Genomic DNA, 24,284 nt, shown 5'->3' on the forward strand with positions numbered 1-24,284 from the left:
TGTGATGACGTCATCTCTGCTCTCTCAAATAAAGCATAGACTATGAATGTGAGATCACCACTTCCTACACTACTATACTTAAAAGAAATCCAGAGGGAGGTGAGGTCCCTGATGCGTATATTTTTCACTATTATTTATGCTGCGTGGTAGCGTTTCGCTGTGTAGTTGCGATTTTTTTTTACTGTTCTCACAGGGTTCGTAAATTATTTTTTATCAACTGTATAGCGTATTTTTAGAAGCGGGATTTTCTTGCGTTTATCTTCCCTGATCCTGCAAGTCCTCTGCGACTCATTGTATATTAATCTGTATTGTCACAGTAAATAACGTACGCTGCGTCCGGAAGGTGATTACTTAAAACCCCCAGGGATCACCGCGGAGCGTGCCCTTGCTTCTCCTTGGATTAATATAAAGCGTCAATCTCACCGATGGTCGCTCAGAATTCCCACCTGTTTGTGCCGTCTGTCTTTTCTCTTCCTTTTTCGGTGGGCGTGTTACGGTTATTTCGATTGTTCCTTATTAATGTTACTATCCCTAAATATCTGCGTAGTTTGCCCAGCATTGCCCGCACTCTTCCGCATCCGTAGCATCCGCAGTGGGGAACAATCTCACTTGCCATCACTTCTCGTGTCTGGTGGTGTCTTTCTGAACAATTGCTGTCGGCTTTTTCTCATAGTTCGTTATATAAACATATTTATATTATATAATAAATATATATATTTATATATATAAATATAACATATTATATAAACATATCTCATATTCGTTATAACTTCGCATTACCGTCTATTTCGGACTGATGCCTTATGCGAACATGGTCTCGAGATTTTATCGGCCAAATCGAGCACATCGATTCACTCCAATCTTCCCTATAACCCCAGAGGACCTGCAAAGCTGTTTGCCTTCTGTAGTTCAGAAAGGATAGAACAGGGGTGCATAATGTCTTGGAAGATAGCAGGGATTGTATCAAAGAGATTACGTACACTCTTTAATGCAGAGTTTAAAAGGGATTGTGTTGAATCTCGCCCTCACTCTGGTGGAACGTGCCAACAATATCCTCTCCTCTATTAAATTTTCTCCGCATTATACCACTTTCATTTACTAAGATACTCGCTCCAAAGCAATGATACCCGATGACGTCATCTCTGCTCTATCAGTCAAGGCATAGACTATGAATGTGAGTTCACCACGTTCTATACTATATTTGCTTAAAAGGCATCATGTACCAAACCATGCTATGCTACTATTCCATACTATTTTACTACTCAAGCCACGATTTATCATTTAAATACTGCTTGCAGTGTAGTGGTGTAACTCTATTCCTTCGGTCTTACTCTAAACCCACATTCCCACACCAGGAGGTGACACTTACTCGCACGACAAACAAAGGCGCGGTGAAAGATAACGCCTTATCTGCCTTCCACATAAGCAGGTTTCCCATAAGCGTCCCTCCAGACCCCGCCAGGTGATCGATGGAGCTCCATCTCTTCACGTGAACATCAGTGAAACTAAAGAGTAAGGTGAGATCCCCAATGCGTATATCTTTCACTATTATTTATGCTGCGTTGTAGCGTTTCACTGTGTAGTCCCGATTTCTTTTTGCTGTTCTCACAGTGATTGTAAATTGTACGTACCCTGCGTCTGGCTAACTAAATTTCACAGGGATCACCGAAGCGTGCCCTTGTTTCTCCTTGGATTAATATAAAGCGCCACTCTCACCGATGGGCGCTCAGAATTCCCACCTATTTGTGCCGTCTGCCTCTTTTTCCCTTTTTTGGCGGGTATGTTACGGTCAATTCGAATATTCGTCATTAACGTTACTATACCTAAATATCTGCGTAGTTCGCTCATCAGTATCCCCCTTATCATCTCAACACGATCTGTTGCATCCGCAGTGGGGAACAATCTCACTTGCCATCCCTTCTCGTGTATGGTGGTGTCTTTCTGAACAATTGTTGTCGTCTGTTTGTCATAGTTCGTTTTATAAAGTGTAAGTTTAATGATGTCCTCGCTAGGAAAGGTCACCTTGGGTGGTCTGCAGGTGCAAAAACAACTGATAAGACGATACGAACCCATGAAGGCATCACGTGAAGTACCCTCTCGAACCTTGTCTTTTCCTTAGTCACCGTGCAGTGAGTGTGTGTAAGTGTTGCTCACATAGGGGATAAGATATCGTAATATATAATTTTCCCTTCTAGCTTAATTAATGCGTGTTATAATACACATTTTTATATTTGTGCAGTTTGTCAAGTGTATGATATTACAATTCTAACGGTCATTCGTGAAAAATATAAACGTAATGTCCTCCATGAAGGGTGAAGGGTGTGTCTATCAACGAGATGGCTATGAGCGGTTGTTTTAGGAGGAATTAAAGCTCAATAATATTAGACATGGGAGGGGGCATTTAAAAGATTATGGACAGTTTATGAGATCTTTCACAGTTTTTGGGCATGACCTTATAAACGTCTTTTATTGCCCGAATACTTAGCGCAACTGTTATTATCTCTTTCATATATAGTGTTATTTGAATTCCGTGTGAGCGCCGCGAAGCAACTGTGACTATGAGTGACGTACAGACGTGAACAAATGGAGAGAGGACAGCAGGAAGGAGTTGGGGACAGGTGGGTTAATGCGCGCCCTGGGCCGACTCCAGGGGGAACTGTGGGGGACATTGGTCTGAGTCTTCGGAAAACCCAGGGAAAACCTCAGAGAGCACAGCCGGTGACAGGATTCGAATCCGTGTCACCTCCCAGTCTCGGCGTGGCGAAGCGATCATCCTAACCACTATGCTAGTTTCGGCATTATCCCTTATCTTAAAGTGAACCTCGACCGTCCACCAATCATCGTTTCGTAGCATGCTTTCTACCACATACACCTTGGCACGTCAAGTGAAGTATGTAATTACAAAGCATGGAGTGGGCCTTATATGGAATTTAAGACAAGACGCTTTCCGCCACGCTTGTGACGTCACGTGTCATCTCTAACGATGGCAGATCATCAGGGCGGTTTGTAAGTCACGTGGCACGTTACAGGAGGGACATTGGTCTGACCTTGGAAAGCCCATGACGACGAACCAGGAAACCATCAGTGCAGGGTCCAAAGACTGACACGTGATCCGCGGGGTACTTGGACAAACATCACGTCATGTCCAACAAAGGTATGTGAGACTCTAATACTACTATAGGCTCCATGGTGCGATGTTGCGGTGAGCCACATAGCATAGTTGGTCCCTGTGACCTTGGTCACGCTCGCATTCCCTCGACATTTATTTCTTTATTTTTTACTTTGGCGTAGAAGGTATTCGTTGAGTCATTCGAAGACACTCTCTCATCCAACCAAGGGCACCCAGGGGAACTGCGACGCCCTTACACTTCTATAACATCGAATAAGGTAAGTTCTGTCACAGCCTTCTGTCATTCAGAATCTTATTTCGTCTTCTGATCTGTTCAAAATGGGAGTCTTACGCCTCCCTGCCAAGATAGAGAACAAAAGAAATGTCTGCTGACGTCACAGGTTCCTTCCTAAAGGGATACAGTCGTCGACCTTGATACAGAACCCATAATCGAAACAATGGGACGACGCTGAAGTAAACAATGTAAAAATAGACTAAATTGAGAAATGAATCTCATAAATCGAACTTTGAAAGTAAACTTTCCAAAGTCGATGGTCTGTATCTACGACGTGCCAATAAAGTCGCAGAAAATAAAGTTTAAAAGACAAATTTATTTTACTGATAAACGAGTCCCGAATAATGCTGGACTAGCAAATCTTGACTGCTTTGGGACTAGCATCTACATTTTTGCCTTCACCATTCGATCAATCAATCAATCAATCGTTCCTTATCCCTTCTTTATACGTCCGCATCTGCAAAGTATCGATTTCATTCCTCCTGAATTCCCCTTCGGACACTCTGGGTTGCCAGACCAAACAACGGAATAAGTCACGTGTCTTCAGGACCTATACATAATATGACGCAGATGCAGACTAGCTGTTGGAGTAACCTCAGCTTGAGCAAGCCTCTGCAATGGGCGACACAGCCACGTCGTATTTGTTTTTCTTTGTCACCCATCGCTCAAGTTTCCTCAGCCTGTAGTATTGGGGACTCTAGTGTACTTATGTCATTGAAATCCTTGTACCCACACTGCGTTCTCTCAAAGTGTTGCTTCTACTTGTGAAGTATCATCAAGTTGATGTCTAAGTTTTGAGAAGTGCGCCGTCAGAGTTTGCGCGATCTGCCACACGTCTGGCCACATTGCTCCACTAAGTTCGCGCAAGGTTGGCACATTTTTTTTTAAACCACAAGCAAGAGTTCGCTCGTGTCCTGGCTCCACATCACACGAAAAGTCATCTTCAAGTCATGGGACCTTGTTTATGTTCCGTTTTTGACTCGGTGATAAAATATGATATACGATACCTCGATCACAAAATAAGGAACATAACGTGGAACTTTCATAAAAATACTGTGGCACTCTTGTACACCACTGTAGAACTCGTACACACCAATACATTAGGCGCGTGACGGCAAAACGCGCTCCGGCAAATATCAGGCCGAGGAACTTGTACCTATATTATTACTGTAGACATTTCTCTTTTTTTTTTTCGCGTGGAAAATATTTTCGCGTTTTCGAACGAAACTGCTTTGAGGAGTGATTCGCGAAAACTTAAATTCGCGACACAGGTTCCCGGGGGTGTTTTGCCCTTGCATATCGTGCCGAGGTCAATATCGGGCATATTTCGGCACGTACAGGTCAGGACAAAAGTTTACGGAACACGCGAGCTGTGTACTTTCATCTCTGCACGACACCCTAGCGGCAAGCGGGAACTGGCGAAATGAGGCCAGTTGACTGCCTCAGAGGGGTGGACGACTGCTCTCTTAGCGACACACTGCGGTAGTTTCGGTATTAATACTCTTGTATGCGCCAGTGGAGTGAGTTGAATTTGGATTGCAGTCAATCAATGAATCATCAATGTTAGCGTCGATTGTTTATCAGCTGGTCACCACTGACCCGAAATGTACTGAAAATCAAGTGCAATAGGGGTGGACGGGTAGGTGGAAGGCCTTGAACAGATTCGCGAAACTAAAGAACACTGATAAAACAAATACCCTCCACCCCTATTGCACTCGACTTTCAGTGCATTGTGCTGCTTGGGGAGTTCCGTAATAAATGAACTATTTACAAGCTATCGTTCTTTCTCTTGTCTGTTAGGGCTTTCCAATAAAAGCAATACACTGTAAAGTGCCGCCACCACGATTCATCCTTGTTATCACTGTGATACCCCCTAGCTCCCGGTCTTAGCAATCTTTGAGTCACGTGCTACTGGCGAGCACAACAGTTAAATCAACTCACCTTGCGGGCACCATACCGAAACTACCGCAGTGTGTCTCTAACGCCGCAGTGATCCACCCCTCTGAGGCAGTGAACTGGCCTGACTTCGCCAGCTTCCGCTTGCCGCGAGGGTGTCGTGCTGAGGTGAAAGTACAGTGCTCGTGTGTTCCGTAAACTTTTGTCGTGACCTTTACGAAGACATCCGTTGTTCACAGGGATGGCGGCATTTTAGGTCAATCCCTTTATTCTCCTCACATGGGTAATGGGAAAAAAGATCCTGTGCAATGGCCTTTTAGGATCCTTGCAGGAGGCCATAGTACCTGCATGTCAGCCATTTCTTATTCATTATCACTCAGAGCACTGAACAGTTTGGTTGAGATGTCGTATTATCATACAAGTTGGCTTTGAGAAGGCGGGGAAAGGCATGTTGTGGCTTCGTGGTACACGCCTCGTGCACAGACTAAAGGTGGCGCTTTGGGCTGCCACGTAGCGGTAGGAAAGCCAACCTTTTGTGTGAGTCGTCCGATATGAAAACCAGTCAAAAGTGTATGTGGCGGACTCATGAACATCGAAATTGTGTGAATCGGTTTTGTAACTTTGTGGATTTCAATCGCTTCAAACTCCGAACGACTAGTTTCGGTCCTCAGTGGTCATCAGAATATAAGGCATGCAGAATCAGGCATGCCAGCGTTATTCCAATTCCTTTAGCTTTTCTTCGTGAGCACTGAACTTGCTTGTCTTTTCTTTTATACTTTTTACAGCAACCTTGCAAAGGTTGCACCTACAGCACAGGGATGCAGAATTTCCTTTAGCTGAGTCAGGAAAAGCGAAAAGGTCCAAGCTAATCGGAAATTTGGTTCTGAATGGAGAACATACATCACATCACTCAACGCAACACGAACGATATACGGTCTGATCACGGCAAGCAATTAGGATCATTGGCATAAAAGAAGACAGATAGAATCCACGGAGTAACTTATTTTGTGACACGTGTACGTTTGACGGCCGACATTACTTTTCTTCTCATGTCCACTTCGTGTGGATTTGGCGGGAAACTCTAGACCCTTGTACCTCGTGAGGCGTTCTCGGGTCCCGAAAAAAATGGTCCCTGGTTGCGTGGCGGAAACAATGGTCCAACGAGGTTCCGTGTACACAAAAATAGCTTATTTTGTGACACGTGTACGTTGGACGGCTGACATTAATTTTCTTCTCATGTCCACTTCGCGTGGATTGGGCGGGAAACTCTAGAACCTTGTACCCCGTGGGGCGTTCTCGGGTCCCGAAAAAAATGGTCCCTGGTTGCGTGGCGGAAACAATGGTCCAACGGGGTTCCGTGTACACAAAAATAGCTTATTTTGTGACACGTGTACGTTTGACGGCTGACATTAATTTTCTTCTCCTGTCCACTTCATGTGGATTTGGCGGGAAACTCTAGAACCTTGCACCCCGTGGGGCGTTCTCGGGTCCCGAAAAAAATGGTCCCTGGTTGCGTGGCGGAAACAATGGTCCAACGGGGTTCCGTGTACACAAAAATAGCTTATTTTGTGACACGTGTACGTTTGACGGCTGACATTAATTTTCTTCTCATGTCCACTTCGCGTGGATTGGGCGGGAAACTCTAGAACCTTGTACCCCGTGGGGCGTTCTCGGGTCCCGAAAAAAATGGTCCCTGGTTGCGTGGCGGAAACAATGGTCCAACGGGGTTCCGTGTACACAAAAATAGCTTATTTTGTGGCACGTGTACGTTGGACGGCTGACATTAATTTTCTTCTCATGTCCACTTCGTGTGGATTTGGCGGGAAACTCTAGAACCTTGTACCCCGTGGGGCGTTCTCGGGTCCCGTAAAAAATGGTCCCTGGTTGCGTGGCGGAAACAATGGTCCAACGGGGTTCCGTGTACACAAAAATAGCTTATTTTGTGACACGTGTACGTTTGACGGCTGACATTAATTTTCTTCTCATGTCCACTTCGTGTGGATTTGGCGGGAAACTCTAGAACCTTGTACCCCGTGGGGCGTTCTCGGGTCCCGAAAAAAATGGTCCCTGGTTTCGTGGGCGGAAACAATGGTCCAACGGGGTTCCGTGTACACAAAAATAGCTTATTTTGTGACACGTGTACGTTTGACGGCTGACATTACTTTTCTTCTCATGTCCACTTCGTGTGGATTTGGCGGGAAACTCTAGAGCCTTGTACCCCGTGGGGCGTTCTCGGGTCCCGAAAAAAATGGTCCCTGGTTGCGTGGCGGAAACAATGGTCCAACGGGGTTCCGTGTACACAAAAATAGCTTATTTTGTGACACGTGTACGTTTGACGGCTGACATTAATTTTCTTCTCATGTCCACTTCGCGTGGATTTGGCGGGAAACTCTAGAACCTTGTACCCCGTGGGGCGTTCTCGGGTCCCGAAAAAAATGGTCCCTGGTTGCGTGGCGGAAACAATGGTCCAACGGGGTTCCGTGTACACAAAAATAGCTTATTTTGTGACACGTGTACGTTTGACGGCTGATATTAATTTTCTTCTCATGTCCACTTCGTGTGGATTTGGCGGTAAACTTTAGAACCTTGTACCCCGTGGGGCGTTCTCGGGTCCCGAAAAAAATGGTCCCTGGTTGCGTGGCGGAAACAATGGTCCAACGGGGTTCCGTGTACACAAAAATAGCTTATTTTGTGACACGTGTACGTTTGACGGCTGACATTAATTTTCTTCTCATGTCCACTTCGTGTGGATTTGGCGGGAAACTTTAGAACCTTGTACCCCGTGGGGCGTTCTCGGGTCCCGTAAAAAATGGTCCCTGGTTGCGTGGCGGAAACAATGGTCCAACGGGGTTCTGTGTACACAAAAATAGCTTATTTTGTGACACGTGTACGTTTGACGGCTGACATTAATTTTCTTCTCATGTCCACTTCGTGTGGATTTGGCGGGAAACTCTAGAACCTTGTACCCCGTGGGGCATTCTCGGGTCCCGAAAAAAATGGTCCCTGGTTGCGTGGCAGAAACAATGGTCCAACGGGGTTCCGTGTACACAAAAATAGCTTATTTTGTGACACGTGTACGTTTGACGGCTGACATTAATTTTCTTCTCATGTCCACTTCGTGTGGATTTGGCGGGAAACTCTAGAACCTTGTACCCCGTGGGGCGTTCTCGGGTCCCGTAAAAAATGGTCCCTGGTTTCGTGGGCGGAAACAATGATCCAACGGGGTTCCGTGTACACAAAAATAGCTTATTTTGTGATATGTGTACGTTTGACGGCTGCATTAATTTTCTTTTCAAGTCCACTTCGTGTGGATTTGGAGGGAAACTCTAGAACCTTGTACCCCGTGGGGCGTTCTCGGGTCCCGAAAAAAATAGTCCCTGGTTTCGTGGGCGGAAATAATGGTCCAACGGGGTTTCGTGTGCACTAAAATAGAGCAGTCACTCTGGAAACTCGATGAAACTGATCCTAGCCGACCAAATGCTATCATTCGCCCTCCTGATTTGTTAAAATTGGGGGACACAGGTTTCTTAATTAACATCGATGTTTATGAAGAATAAAAGCCGCACGTCATTCAATGGCGAAAATAAAAGCGATTACATTCGCGTGCAGATATTATAATCTATTAACATATGAAAACAGGTCTATGCCTCCTTTTTCAACAAATGGGGAGAGCGAATGCTAAAACTCGGTCGGCTGTGACGTGTTTCATCAGTTATCCGCAATCACACCCTTGTATTTTTGGGTGCGCAGGAGCCTGGGGACAATTTTTCTGCTCACACAACCAGGGACCTTTTGTCCCACATACCCGGCATTATCATACGTTTTTGTACACCCAAGGACGCACCAGATTGTGCGCTACGGCATTACCTTTCGCAGTTATCAATTCAGGTGCGGCGTCAGCGATGCAAGGTGACCACTGAAAGCGTACCAATAGCAATCGAAACCCGAGCGGACTCACACAACTATATGGCTGCCGCCAGGATTTTCCGTGGCGCGGCGGACGCTTTGCACGAAGCTGATGGTGGAATATACGTGTACAGTGCAATGTTTGTAGGGGTAACAAAAGCGTGATCAATTTACATTTCTTTACATCTCGCATGGTGGGAGAAACCATTCTTCTGCGGCTTGCTTCAACTTTCTATGCTGCATGGAGTAGAAAGGGTCAAGGTAGTCACGGTACAGCATAGAACGCCGCACGATTTTTGCCCTAATATGGTCAAAGTTATCCGTGGGAACTTAAATTCGCGATTGTGGAGAAATGCGCGAAAAACGCGGAAAATAAAAAAAAGGACTTGTACAGTATTCCCGTAGGCATTTAGTCTTTGCACATTTACGTGACTGTTTTCCCCATATCTTAATGTGCGAGTCGAATTCGGTTCCCTTCATTTTCATGTGGGTCAGGAAGAATGCCATGATGTCACATACTCATGGTGGCTAAGTGTGTGTCATTTTGGAACGCAGCTCTTAGGCGCCCGCACCAGCGTTGAGAAGCATCGGCGTTTTATAAGCTTGTTTAGAGTCAGACGTAGTCTTCGCGCGTCGCAGCCATAACTCCGTGCCTTCAGGAACCTATCGTTACGCCACTCTTCCTCATCTCAATCCTACCGGGGTCATAATCTAACGAAAAAGCCATCAAAGGTTTTCTCACTTCGTAAAGGGAAAGCGGTCATACCAGGCAACTGTACACGCGTGCTGGAATCCGACGGAAAACAATCCGTTTTCCCATTGTGTTTGCTTGTACTGCTGTAATAGGGTTGGGACCCCCAATGTGCACATTCAGTTGAAGAAGAAAGTCGCGCGTCTATAGATCATTGGTAGTGTATTCTATAGACCAGTTTCCGCGGGTGACGTCACAAGGCCGGTGTGGGCAAAACAAATTAGCAGAGAGTCCAGGACAATTAGAATGGGCGACGCCATAATGGAAAATGCCATGGAGGAATGAAACACAAGGAGCGGCCTTTCCGACAGTTTTCCATCGGGACGAGCGTAGCCGGCTTCGCATTGTATTCTGGGATACTCCTGTCTACCACGTGACCGCTCACGTGACCCTCCAGACAGCATGGCGCCAGCAGAGCAGACGACGCGAGCTGTAGTTGTGTCACAGCTTATATGGCAGTATTAAGTTGAGCCTGCGCTTTATTTCTGTGTATTCGAATGTTTACTGTTCTATTAGAAGACCAGTAACAGTGTGCAGAACGCAAAAGGAGTACGCGGGACTGGAAACATCATGTGTTGCAACCGGTTACTTCCAACGTATGTACGTTCCTCGATTAAGTGGAAAAGAATATGCCGTGCTCAAAATATCATTAATCAGATTTGTACAACAACAGAAGATACGAAATGAATCTGCGGCACAGTTTGAGGTCCCAAATGAACAATTCAAGATGACTCCAACACAAAAGGCCGACAAAGTAAAACAAAAGTAAAACAACTGACCGTGTACTTACGAACAACAAGTAGCCGTAGTCGTAATACATTACTATAGATTGTTTCTACGATGATGCTCACGTTTTCACAATAAATTACTTTCAGAAACCAAAATCATACGGAGAGCAGCGCGAGAAACAAAGCATCGCAAAACCGAAACTTTAGAGGGGATCACGTGGTGGACAGGAAGCAATGGGCGATGTTGACTCGAGCGACCGCTAGAGGGTGGCTACGCTAGCCTGGCGCGGAGAGCCGCTCCTTGTGTTTCCTTCCTGCATGAGAAACGCGAGCCCATCAGAGCCAACGCCGTGCACAGCTCGGTGGCCGGCGCCAGATGTAGAGCATTGCTCTGCTCCCCCGACGGCTCTGACGCATCGCATTTCACCGAGTGCCGTCGAACTATGAACTCACCGCCGGTGGCTGATGATTCGTGTCATTACGCTCCGTTCCGTCTCACTTTAAAGGCGCTGTCACACTGGACCGACCAGAGCCGTGTATGCCAAAGGGAGTCTGGCCATTAGGAGGAGCCTAAAAAAGGTGCTCGACCTGTCAATCAAATTGAGCGTTTTCCATTGGCTGCTGTTTTCTATGCGGGCCGCCATGACACCAAAAGTTTCCCGAAAATGGCGGCGTAGCTTGGAACGGCGAAGCGAGGATTTCATGACAATTTTTTTTTTCACAAATTACGTCAATTTTATTCCGTAAGTGTACATTCCGTTGCAATTATCTTGCAAATCACCTTTAAATTACGCTCCAGTGTCGATGTTTACCTGAAAATAGTATGTTTCGTCGTCCTTGTTAGGCCTAGTAACGTCTGCGATCACAGGCAAATAGCGAGAAAAACGCTACAAATGGCCAAAAATTTTCATTTTATGACATACTTTTATTCATATACACACCTTTGCCCGTTCTTGGTTCAGTCTTGTTATGTTTCATAGTTAAAATACGTATAATACCGGCAGTCTGTTCCAACTAGCGGTTCTGCCGGCCAATCAGTTCTGCTAGCAAGCACTTCTGCTTCTGCTACTTCTGCCTTGTGCTATTCTGCGTCTTCCCGGCGTGCCCCTCACCATCCAGATGGCGCCGTTAAAAGTGGACGCAATCCATTATGTTGCTAGGTCGTCACGGAATATCCTATTCAATCTAATCCAATCCAGTTTCCCGAAAATGTCGGCACCCAGTAAATACAGGTAATATATAGCTTGGATAGCCTGGGGTTAATAGCGAACTGTATTTTGGCTCGTGATTGGCCAGAGAGCTCAAAAAGTGGGTGGAGCTCCAGGTATAGGCATGTTCCATTAATGGCCAGACTCCCTTTGGCATACACGGCACTGGGACCGACACGACACCGACACTGACATGGCGTCGACGGAAGACAGACGTTGTCACCATACTTTGTATTGCAAAGCACAGCTGTGACACTGCGCCGACCGACAGCGACAGATGCAATTCGACAAAATGTCGCTTCTGTATGATACATTTGGATGAGAAAATCGGAAGACAGACAGTGTCTGACGATGTGTCGTCAGCGGTTTGATCGTTGCTCAAAGTATATCGCCGACAACAGACACACACCGCACGAAAAGTTTTTTCAGGCAAAGATTGTGGCTTCGCCTATTCACGAACGGTATTAAATGGTAGAAGTATTTGCATTTACTTAACAACAGCAGCTATTTTAAAAGCTTCGTTCCGTGCATGAAACTTGCATAGCCTAAGCACGGGGCATGCAGGTCACCCGATAATTGAGTAATCCAGTCACACACTCGTTTCGGTGCATAATTTATTACAAACACTCTACTAGTTATGCGGGAACATGAAGTATTGTAACAAACTCAGCTCTGAGGACAGAGCTGACTCAACAGTTCAAGGTACAACAGTAAGACGGAAGAAATTGAACTTGCGGTTGCGGAGTCCAATTGTCCAGAAGTTCAACTTGGGGGTCCCTCTTCGGGTGGGGTGGCGAAGTCACTACACGGAGCACCGTTGACGAATCGCAAAACGGAATAGGGGTCCATGAAGGCAAACAACACACATGACAGCGCACACAATCCCACTTCACCAGACGCAATCGCCAAGGGCGAAATACGCCACGGAAAGCGCATTGCAAAGCCTTCCAAGTCGAACTGAAGCAGGGGAGACATAGCGTCAAGGAATGAGATACACCTGCGTCTGTGTTGGCCTCGATGTTCGTGATAATGACTACCAAGTACAAACAACGAGAATTCGCCGTACTTTTCCCAAAAGGCTTATTCGGGACGCCATGTTGAAAGAAGGGACTTGTCGGTTGTCGCTGTCATTCAGTGTGCCAAGCTTGTTTGTCAGGAGAGTCCGTCGATAGCGGCATTCGGCGACGGCTGACATACGGATGTCTGCGTCAACTGTCTTTTGTATGTGCGGTGTGACTGGTTCGGACACGCCGCCTTTGGATGTCAGTCGACAGGTTCTGTCGGTTGTCGGCCCAGTGTGACACCGCCTTAAGCCACCCTTAACGAACAGAGCCAACGAAGAGGGAAGCAAAGGATGAAAGTATGGGAGGAGTGAGAAGGAAAGCAGAAAGGAACGTACGGTGATAGTGCGGAGAGCGCGAGGAGGAAAGTGAAGGAGGAGGGTGCTACGAGAGGAGTCGAAGGAGCTGTTTAACTTTGTGCACTTTAAACGTTCTCTTCCCCACAAGATTGCAAGGCCGGTGTACAAAAGTAGTGCAGGATACGCCATCATCGCCTACAGATTGTTTTGACCTGTTTCGGGGGTGCGGCGGATGGTGCAGATTTCTTCACGCTACAAGCAGTGCGGAAGGGCTTCAAATATATTTCCACTCACGCACTCGGTTGGTTTCGAAAAGTATAGCCTTCATCCAAGAGACTAACATAAATGCACACCTCCGGGTTTGAAGCGGGTCCGTCTACCACAGAAGTTGTGACAGTACTGATGCCTGTTAAACGGAAGAAACGGGGTACATGTTCATTAGAGACGCGATTTAACAAAATTCACATATGTTAACGGGGACGTCCCGTAAAATATATATATATATATTACGACAGTATACTAGGGTACCTGCTCGAAAGCCCTGCGTGACAATGGGGCGAGCCCCTGCAGAGTGACCGCAGAGTGGCCACCCGGACGGCCGCATCCCTTGTGAACTTCTTCCAACCCTCCTATAACAGAGCCCACTTAAAGGCATGGTCTCTTCGGTCGCAGTCGATGCCAAACTGTACTCTTATGTCGTTCTTCGTGGACGACAGACTGCGGTATCCAAAAGGCCCGCGCGATAAAGTGGCGCAGCTTGACTCTCATTCGATGGAATTCATGGGAAATGCAGACGCCGTACGTTGATGGCATGCCGGAATTCCATCTCTAGGTGAACGACCAAACCTCATTGGCTAAGAAACAATCGCGGCATTCAGAAAAAGAATGCCGCAACCGTGCAGGTGAATCGCATAGTTTTGGGGCGTAGCAGATCCTGCCGGATAAGTCATACGAGACAACTCGTATCAAACTCGACCAAGACTAGCATAACCTGTACCTTGACAACTCATGCCAAGCGATAAATCGTGCTAGCACTGCATGAAGTCCTGGTATAAGTTGTCCCGAAATGAGCAGTCTTGGTATTATCATACTTTGAGTTGTCCTGGTGTGAATATTGTGTGGTATGAGCTGGGTAGGAAGTAAGAGGACGCCGGAGCAGCGGAGGCTCCGGTGGCGTGACGTCTTTAAAGGACTTTAAAGTCCCTTCATTTAATATCCAAGCTCTTTTCGTACGATAAAAAAAAGAAAAAACGTCCATGTGGGTTGTCGACCGATACCGAGTACAGTGGTTCCGCTTTCACGGCTGAGTTTCTGGATACGAGCGTCCTTTCAAAAGAGAAGTGAATTCCCTTTTTTTAATTCATCAGGTCACTTCCCTGCTTTGGAAAGAAAATCATGTCTTGGACTTAAGTGCAGTCTATACGGTGTTTTGTAAGACATTCTTCTGTTTCTCTCGTTCCAGATACCTTGCTCGTACTCCGCTACCTGAGCTGCCCAGGACGTTAAGCCTGAGTAGGTAAAAGCACACAGAGGGACGAGATCAACACAGGAGCACACAGTCTGTGTGCCCAGGCTCAGGCTTTTACATAATGGACTTCTACCCCCAGCTTGCCTGCATATGCGCCATCTTGTAGGGTTTCCCTGCTCTGCTGTACGGTACGTATTCTTTTTATTTAGCCCCGACTCCAGAATGCATTACCCAACCCCTTACGATTCCACGCGGTCTACACAGTAATTTTTTATGCCCTTGCCGGTGTGAAAATTGTGTACTATGGGGACACACCCGAATTACACTTATACTACACTCCACTAAGCACCCGTGTTGGTGTCAAAGGGGTGTACCAATACACCCCGATCACACTTATGTTACACACTATGCTAAATTTTGGAACACTCATATCAGTGCAAAAGGGGTGTATGCCGCACAATGCACAAAGCTCCTGTGTTTTCTTTTGAATTGTGATAATGTTTGTAATATATATAGTGTCTATATCTTCTTGTGTGTGTGTGTATGGATAACTTGGTACATGCGGATGGACGCGAAAAGATACAGACCACAGGTAATAGAGAGACTTGGGAAGCCGTACAGGGGTTAAAAACAATTGCTACTTTTATTACATTAAAAATGAACGGGAATTACGAGAGATCGATTTACAGTCGTATTGCCAACTGTAGGACAACTGTACTCATAGTTAGGGGTCGACGTTTTGGCAGTCAGCGCTGCTTTCAACGGGACTAAACCAGAAAATAGGTGACAGGGGCTTGATCCCCTGGCTGGAAGGTTTACTGGTGCGGGTGACATAGGAATTAAAATACACGTGTCTACGTAAGTAAAGAGCTAACTACTATGAGTTATTGTGAACATAATATACGGAAAGAAAAAGTAGAAAAACCAAAGATTACGAACAGCTAAGAAAAAACGAGGGAAGTTGGACAGCAACAGCCTTCAACAGCACTTGCAGATGTCGAAGGCAGGTTGCTGTTGCAGTGTCGACTTGGTTAAACCGGAAGGACTTGCTTAGCTAGCGAAGCTCTTCGAAGCTCTTGGGGTGCACAGCTAGCTAAGCTCTCAGAGATCCCGTCGTATAGTGGTGAAGATGATCGCTTTCTACGTCGGTGACACGGGTTCGAATCCTGTCACTGTCTGGGTTTTCCGAAGATTTTTCCGACGAATGTCAGTTACCCGCAAGTCAGCCCAGGACGCACACTAACTCCCCTGTTCCCTACCGTCCACCGTCACGTCCATCTGTATGCCACTCATGGCCACAATTGCTTCGCGGCGCTAACATGGGAGTAAAAAAGCTAGTAAAAAGTCTAGGAGTAAAAAGGTAAAAAGGAGTAAAAAGTCTAGATAGCTAAAATGCTCACACTTGCAAATGCAGGTTGCAGTGCAAGTAGTGTTCCCTGAATTTTGGGAGCGAGCCTTTTTTTTTTTCGTTTTTGGGGTCAATACACCCAATAAACACCCTTCGTTTGGGTGTAATATGTGACACCCCTGTTACACCCATCATTGGGGTGCAGCCTTTACACCCATAAGGGTGTGAGTTATGTAACACTCATTTTACACTCATAGAGGTGTAAATAAATTTACTGCGTATGCATGACCTCCTTACTCCGACCTAGCGTACCTGTGACAAAAATAATTCATTTGCTGTTTGAGTTCTGTTCTGTCCGTTTGTCTTGCATGTCTGGGACCATATCCAAGTGTGAGGCAACACAAGCAGACGAACAAACACTACGAACTGGAACGGACATACTCGAAAACTTCTGTTTCTTCACTCGTATTCTGTCCTAGCATTGTTCTGAATTCATTAATCATTTGTACTAATCTTTTATCGCGATATTATTGTTGCTTAACAATGCCGTTCAATGTTTGATTGTCCATATCGGCTTCGTCGTGCAGTTCTAATGCTCCTGTATTTTCATTTAGAAATTCACGTTACATACATGACATTCCTTATCGACAAGACCTCCAAGTGTATTCTTTCTCTTTATTCTGTTTCTGTGTCTTCCTTGGATTCAGTGTATGAAATGCTTCATTGTTTGTTTGAATCTAGTCTTTTGTACATGCATTTGTCCACATTTTGTGTACCTCAGTCTACTTGCAAAAATATGATACGGTCGACGGCTATAAGGAAGCCGCACACTTCCACCCCACTGTCTCTTGTTATGTGTCCGATGAAACAAACCTGTTCCCGTGAAATGACCGTCGTGGCCTCCAGAGTCAAATAAGGAAACAAGTCAAGGTATCGATAAGCACTGAAAAACCAAAGACACTAGACAACAACATAAAAAAAAAAACAGCAGGGTAATACAGATCGTTGCTGCTTTTATTATGCAACGTGATCCCAGAGTAGAAAACAAGAGTCCCTGCGGACATAGTTGCTTCGCGGAGCAAACACCGAAAAACGAGAGTCGCGGTCCAGACAAATTACCACACTTGACCTATTTCTTGTATTTAAATTAGTGTTGCTTACGTTCCTAAATTCCTCGTTAAAATTACAGGAATTTCTCGCTTCATCTCCAAAGATATGACTTCAACATCTGAATTTGATCTCGACTTGGAAAGGTCGCAAGAGTGGGAAGACGTCAGGAAGGAAATGCACGAAGCCATTGCAGCGAAAGACGAGGCTCGTGTTCTAAAGTGCCTGGATGCTGCGCCTGCATTGAAACTGTGGTTGGATCCTGTCACAGATGAGTCAGCTCGTTACAAAGCACTTAAAAAGAAAGCCTTTCGTATTCATGGCCTCTTAGTCTCGCGGGAATGTGGACTCAAAGACGACGAAGAATCATCGTGTTACCAAGGTCTCACACGCGTTGAACGAGCTGAAATTCGACGGCAACAATATTACACCACAGAATGCGATGACTCTGACATCGACTATTTGAAAAGCAAATCAGAAAGCATCACCAGATGTGATGACTTCGGTGTACGAAAGGAGAAGATGTTTAAGCAGCTCTCCAGTGATGAATTAAACAGGATTATTCTCAAAGTGGCTGCAACAGCGCCGCATCTAAAAATAAAATTCGACTACAGCAGTAAAAACGTTCAAGGGACCACGGGAAGCTGCAACAGAAGCGACATCGGCCTTACTAACTACGAAGAACAAAGAGTTTTCATCGGGGGACGTGCTGAAGAAGCCGTAGTCTGGGGAACACTTATTCATGAGTTATGCCATATGGCACTTTTTCTAGTGTATAGGAACGATGGCAAGCCTTATTACAGTGACGATACGGAGCGGGAAAAGCAATACAAAAACATCCTGAATAACATAAAACCGAAGCAAAAAGGTATGAAAATTCTCATCCAGCAAGCTTTTATGAGCAAGAAGAATGAAGAAGAAGAATTAATTGTACGGATCCCTCACGTTCTGGTTCAATATGGTTGCGACGAAGGTCATAGGATTCTGGAACGAGAAGTACCCGAACTACTAAATTTTTTCAAGGACCGTGTCATCCTAGACATGCGAGAATACATTAAGAGTGGGATCCCCTCGGCAGACGCAGAAAAGATCAGAGAAGGAAATGCCACACTCAAAAGATCTCTCAAGATTGGCAAACTTAACGTCAAATTCGAGAAACCATTAACGAACAGTGTGTGGAACAAAGGGCCCCTTCACGTATTTACGGGTCCAGAAATAAGGCTTCTGGAAATAATGGTTCACAACGCTGTGAAATCTTCAGGCCAGCCATACTTGTTTTTCGAAACATCCCAGAAGGAGTGGAAAGAGCTGTTAATGGACTACAAATGGGCATTTGTGCTCGTGACGGTCCGCCCTAACACAGAGTTAGGAATGGATCTCCTGAGTGAAGTGTCCAGTGTGACTGGAGCGAAAGTCATCTTCCTTGTGGAAGACAGAGACAAGGATGACTTGTTGAAGCAAGTGCAAGAAGACGCATTCTTTGCCGCTGAACTTGTAGAGCATAACATCCTTGAAGCGAGTTTGGAGCATGTCGCGGAGAGCTGCAAAACAGAAGTTTTTCAAAAATCTCGCGTAGAACTTCAGGGCGAATATGTTTCTGGCTTTCCTGAAGCAATGAATATCAACACCTTCTTACGTTTTGTTGACACTTCGGTTTTCCTAAAGCTATGTGAATCACTGTACATTGATGTGGGACCTCCTCTTCATGAACTAGAAGAAGGTGTTAAAAACTGTTATGTGGAGCGAGTGTTTACAAGGGTCGTGAAAATTGACCTGAAAAAGTGCAGAATGGACGACGAGAATGAAGCTTTCGCACTTTTGGGGTGTCCGGATGATTGTGCTGCAAGACTTGTACCTCAAGGTTACGAAGCCAAACATCAGGATAATTTAGAGAGTTTTGAAAAATTTGTGGTCCTTCAGGAGTCACGTGACTATGAAGCTCTCCTGAAAAATGATAATTACCAAGGGAAGGTAGTGCATCTGTTGCGGATCAGTGAATCCGGTGAGGGACTGATGTGGATTAAATCAAATGACCGTTTCAGTCACCTTCCAATGATGGGAAGTCATTATTATACTACAGAGACTTTGCTGAAAGTGCCCGAGAAGGTCGTCCTCGTCACTGGCGCACCCGGTATGGGAAAGACTGTGCTAGCATCTCGGTTGTGTACACAGTTAAAAGCTCAAGACAAGAAGCGGTGGGTGCTCTACGTCGACCTTGTTCAGAGAATGGCATCGGTTAAAACTGCGTCGCCTACTCTGGAATATCTAGCGGATCTGTGCCAAGTACAAAGAGGTGGTCTGGAGTTCGTTTTGTTTGAAGAAAGCTTGAACAATGGAAGCCCTTTCAAGGTCGTTGTCATGTTGGATGGCTTCGATGAAGTCAATGAGAAATGTCGCAAGCATGTGTTCGACCTTATACAGTTTCTAGCTAACAAAAAAGTTTACAAGGTGTACCTTCTTACTCGCACTGTGTTTAAACCCCATGTACAAGATACCTTGCACACGGTGTCATATGACCTCGTTCCTTTTTCTAATGAAAACCAGAATGAATTCCTCACAAGATATAGGGCCCAAAGAGAAACTCCAGCGACCAGCAATGAGGCATTTCTGCAAAAATTCCAGCAACTGTACGGGACATTGAAGAAGAAAAACAAGACCATCCTAGAAACCCCTCTCCTACTTCGTATGATGGCTCAGATAGAGAGCGGGGAAATTACGAAGTCGGACGATTACTCTTCGTTGCTCAAAATTGTTGACATTTCCGGTGGGAGCAGTACATACACTGTACACATGTACAAGATGTTTGTCGAGTACAAGCACCTTGTGCACCGAAAAGAGAAGGTGAAGGAAGACATCTCCCGAAGTGCTGTGCGAGGGGACAACCATGGCGCGAAGTCTCCATTCTACGCAAACCATGGTCTACTGGCTATGAAGTGTATATTTCCTCAGGATATATTGAAAAACTTATTGAATGAAGACGAATTAGAGCAGTTAGATCCCGAAGGAAGTTTCATCACCGGCGTTGATTCTTTCAAAGAAGGTTTTGTGAATAGAATTAACGATGGAGGAATTCCCGAGTTCGTTCATAAGACTTTCGCTGAATTTTTCACAGCTCACTACCTGTTGGAAAGGGCAAAAGGAAGAAAAAAATCCAGTTTTAGGGAAAATGTCGTCGGATTGTATGGTAAAGAAGACTACGAGGGTGTAATGCTGTTGTTCGATGGACTGGCGTCGGCTTCCTATCCACTTCACTCTGCTGTGATAAACAACGACGCTTCATATTTTGAGCAACGTGATATTCAAACAGAAGACATGCTGGTTGGCGATGAGATCGAAAGGACGCCATGGCACGTAGCAGCCCTGCATTCTGATAAAGCAACATTGAAGAGGCTTCCAATAGATGATGAACTAATCAACAATGATTTATTTAATATGTCACCGTTGGGATACGTGGAACTCTTTTCCCCATGGGACGCAGAGTGGATGAAAGATCTGTGGGAAGGGCCTGTTATGAGTTATTTGTGGACTGTGGCTATGAAGAAACGTCTGTGGGCTGAGACTTCAGCTCTGAGAGAGAGACTCAACGTGTTGTATACTCGATGCAGTGAGGAAGCAGTGAAACATTCTACCGAAAATCTGCGCAGGTGTGAAACCTTCGAGCAAAAAAGACTTTTTCTAGAGCGAGCAATATTCACGGCTGTGATACACGACCTTCGAGGCGTTTTAGACGTGTATCTGAGCTATGTGTCCCCGAGACAGAGTACAGGAGAACTAGACAGAGACATCATGGACCAATTAGAATCACGCAAGAAACGAAGCTTGAGATGTTCTGCAGAGCCTTCGGTAATTGGAAACCTTGATGACTTTGCAGACAGTGACTATAAAACTGCCCCTTTTTACGCAAAGTCGGAGGTTGTTTGCAAAATGCTCCTTCCTTACTGCGATATGGGAATTCGTGACAAGGATGGAGACACAATGTTGCACATTAGTGCGAAAGGAGGAAATCTGGAGACAACACAGTTTTACCTCGCACGTATATCCATTAACGAAAGAAATACATACTTTCGAACTCCTTTGCACTTGGCTAAAGATGCAGAGATGGTGAAGCTACTTCTTCCTCTTTATCCCTCAGTGAATGTTCTCGATTGTGAGCAAGAAACTCCTATGGATATATGTGCAGAGAGATATGATTTGGAGGCCATGAAGTTGTTACTCCTTCGCACTCGGACATATGACGAACATCACATCAGGCTGAACACAACGCTTCATGTGGCTTCTGACTTTCAATCCCTTGAAGCTGTGACGTTTCTTGTACCTCACGCAAATGTGCATATGCTTAACTACAGAGGAGAAACGGGCTTAGACGTTGCTTGGACAAGTTCGGATTGCAACGTTATGATGTGTCTCATCCCACACTCGCTCGTGAACTCACCTGAAACGTTCAGCTCATCACCGTTGTACGTCTGGGCGAGAGATGGTGGAACGGAATTGGTGCAAACTCTATGGCCTTATTTGCGACACAGTGACCCTAGGCATGCACAGAGGATCAGCAGAAGCTCGGTGATGGTGCGGGTGAACGAGGATTTCGAAGAAGAAATTTATTGTCTGAAACTTCTCTTCCTCCATTTAGATGACATCGCTGATGATCGTTATAGCCGTAAACTGCTACATGATGTGGCCAAGCAGAAGCTACGTAAAATAGAAGAAGTTAATTACATTAATTACATGAAACTGTTACTGCCGCATTTAACTCTCAGTGAGCAGGATTATGTAGAGTGGAGCGTAGAAAGTGACGACATTGTTACCTTATATCGAAGATGGTCGCACATGAATAACATCGATGATCCCCATATTCACGATGTCGACACGGAAATGATCGACGACGATGGCAATACGGAGTTGTTAACAGAAGCAGAGGAAGGAAATGTGGAAGCTGTTAAAATTCACCTCTCCCATTCATCCGTGTGCTTTACAGATGAAGAAGAGAACACTGCATTGCATTTGAGCGCGAGGAACGGACACACAAATGTGGTGAAGCTTCTCATTCCTTTTTGTACATCAGTGGACGTGATCAATCTGGATCGAGAAACGCCTATGCATATGTGCGCCTTTAAAGGACACCTGGACATTGTAAAGTTATTATTACTCCGCTCTGGATTGAGTTCCCGTGACAAGAAGGGAAGGGCACCTCTTCATTTGGCCTGTGAAAGTGGTGCCGTTGATATCGTGAACTTCCTTCTTCCGCACTCATTCCCTAATATGCGCGTCTGGTCCGGTCACACATGCTGCGCTCTTTCCGCTGAAATAAGCCAAATGAATGTTCTGAGATGTCTCATCCCTCACTCTCTTATACACTGTCCTAATTTAGTAGGCGATTCGCCAACGAGAACCTGTGCAAGTCTTTATATGAGAGAAGAACTGGTGACGTTATTGCCATATTCTTGTGATTATGACGCAGCGAGTTTATTGACTAAGCTCGAGCTGCAATCTCGTAGGGGCTATACGAGGATGAGAACTACGCCTTGTCTGAAACTGAAACTCAAATGTCAAGGCAGTAGATAAGTGTGTCTGTGCAACACCCACTCATTCAAAAGTATTATGTAGTGAGTTATTCATTCTGGCATCCTACAGAGTTCGAGATATCACAACACCTGAAATATATTCCTCTCTTGCTTCCACATACAAATATTTGTGCTAAGGACGATGAATGCAACGAACTATTACAAGGAGCCCTCCAAAGTAGCCAAGATCCCGAATTGGTTAGCTTCCTTCAGAAATGGACTCGCTTGAATGACTTTCATTCATGATGCTGACGATTGTTGGCAACGGTTGTGGTTAAGCACCAAGTGCCACTGAGCTGTCAATGGACACGAGCTCTGAATATGATATAGCAGTTTTAATAGAGGTATCAACAGCAGTATACTGAGTCCTTGTCTTCATCCGAGAAAGCACAAATATTCATCCAGTGTCAAAATGAAAGAAAAAAGATCACTTTTCTGATTTTTTGTGATTGTGATTATGACTTACGCATTTTGTTTCTTATTCCTTATGTTACAAAGTACTATTCCGTAGCAGGTTCATAAGGTGATTTGAAAATGTGTAAAAAATGTGTCTATTCCTAATGTGCTAGTAATATGGTTAGCTATGATATGCCACAGTATTAGAATACGGCTGCGTGCGATTATGTTTGGTGTCAAATGTAAATGAACAAAAGTGTTTTTCGCACATTGGAGAAAGTTTAATTCAAATTATTTTGGAACTCTCGCTCACTTCGCTGCAGAGTTGAATAAAGTAAATATTGTCGAGCGAAACACATGTGTGATACAGTCGTACTTTTATTACGACCTAATAAATGTAAGGGTTCCAAATTGCTTTTCCAGTTATCGTTACAGATTACGGAACATATTACTTTGAAGTAATCAAGGTTCGTGTAAAGGAACCTCAACTGACTCAAATATGCCTGTTACAAATTAGATTTGTGTACGTGTGATTAAATGATTATATGCAGTTGTCCTTGGAAGTAATGTGTCCACTTAGATGTCATCAAGAGATGCAGATGGGGAGAAAATTCTGTGAACCGGTAAGCAAAGATGAAGGAAAGTGTCCCAGGAGGAGAGCCGCCCATATATTTCGAACACAGACTGCTATTCCTCTTCATCATGAGCGAGAATCAGAATTAGCGGCTCGCACACAGCGCAGGACATGTCCTAGGGCCTCATAGCAGCCACAAGGACACGTGTTTCGAGGGGACGCAAGTTATAGTTATGGCCAGCTTGTGAAAGCTCGGGATGCGTGTTTTAGTTGTTATTACAGTTACTTTTGCGGATTCTAACTACCCGAGCAGCGCACAATATTGGTCCAATATTGGCACTGTCTCGGTTCTAGTGAGCCTAATGAGGGCCAATCAAGCCAATGAAGAGCAATAAGTGGTGTTATCTTGGCTCATCCTACTCTCACCACTGTGCTACCCATGGCAGTGTTTCAGTACCTACCCAGGTAAATAAAAAAAAAGACGAAAGAGAGAGAGAAAAAATAATGCATTGTACTGTGATGCCTTCCCGTTGTCGTGCTGCCATTCAAACCAATTAAAACTAGACCGGAGTGACAG

The 24,284-nt window shown here is 45.2% G+C and overlaps 1 protein-coding gene across 1 annotated transcript; it reads left to right on the plus strand.

The window, feature by feature from the left end:
* The first annotated feature begins 1,434 nt into the window (after positions 1-1,434).
* Positions 1,435-23,689, plus strand: LOC135371364 (uncharacterized). The gene is made up of 5 exons (XM_064605438.1): positions 1,435-1,517; positions 3,030-3,154; positions 3,292-3,387; positions 14,716-14,909; positions 17,259-23,689. Exon 5 carries the CDS (start codon positions 17,285-17,287, stop codon positions 22,736-22,738), a length of 5,454 nt encoding a protein of 1,817 aa, XP_064461508.1. The 5' UTR covers positions 1,435-1,517; positions 3,030-3,154; positions 3,292-3,387; positions 14,716-14,909; positions 17,259-17,284; the 3' UTR covers positions 22,739-23,689.
* The last annotated feature ends 595 nt before the right edge of the window (positions 23,690-24,284 follow it).

Source organism: Ornithodoros turicata, unplaced genomic scaffold (genome assembly GCF_037126465.1).
Source record: "Ornithodoros turicata isolate Travis unplaced genomic scaffold, ASM3712646v1 Chromosome104, whole genome shotgun sequence".
In the NCBI taxonomy this organism is placed as follows: domain Eukaryota; kingdom Metazoa; phylum Arthropoda; class Arachnida; order Ixodida; family Argasidae; genus Ornithodoros; species Ornithodoros turicata.

What these genes read in the sequence shown, in the direction of transcription:
- LOC135371364 (XM_064605438.1), top strand. Translation starts at nt 17,285, where the DNA reads ATGACTTCAACATCTGAATTTGATCTCGACTTGGAAAGGTCGCAAGAG.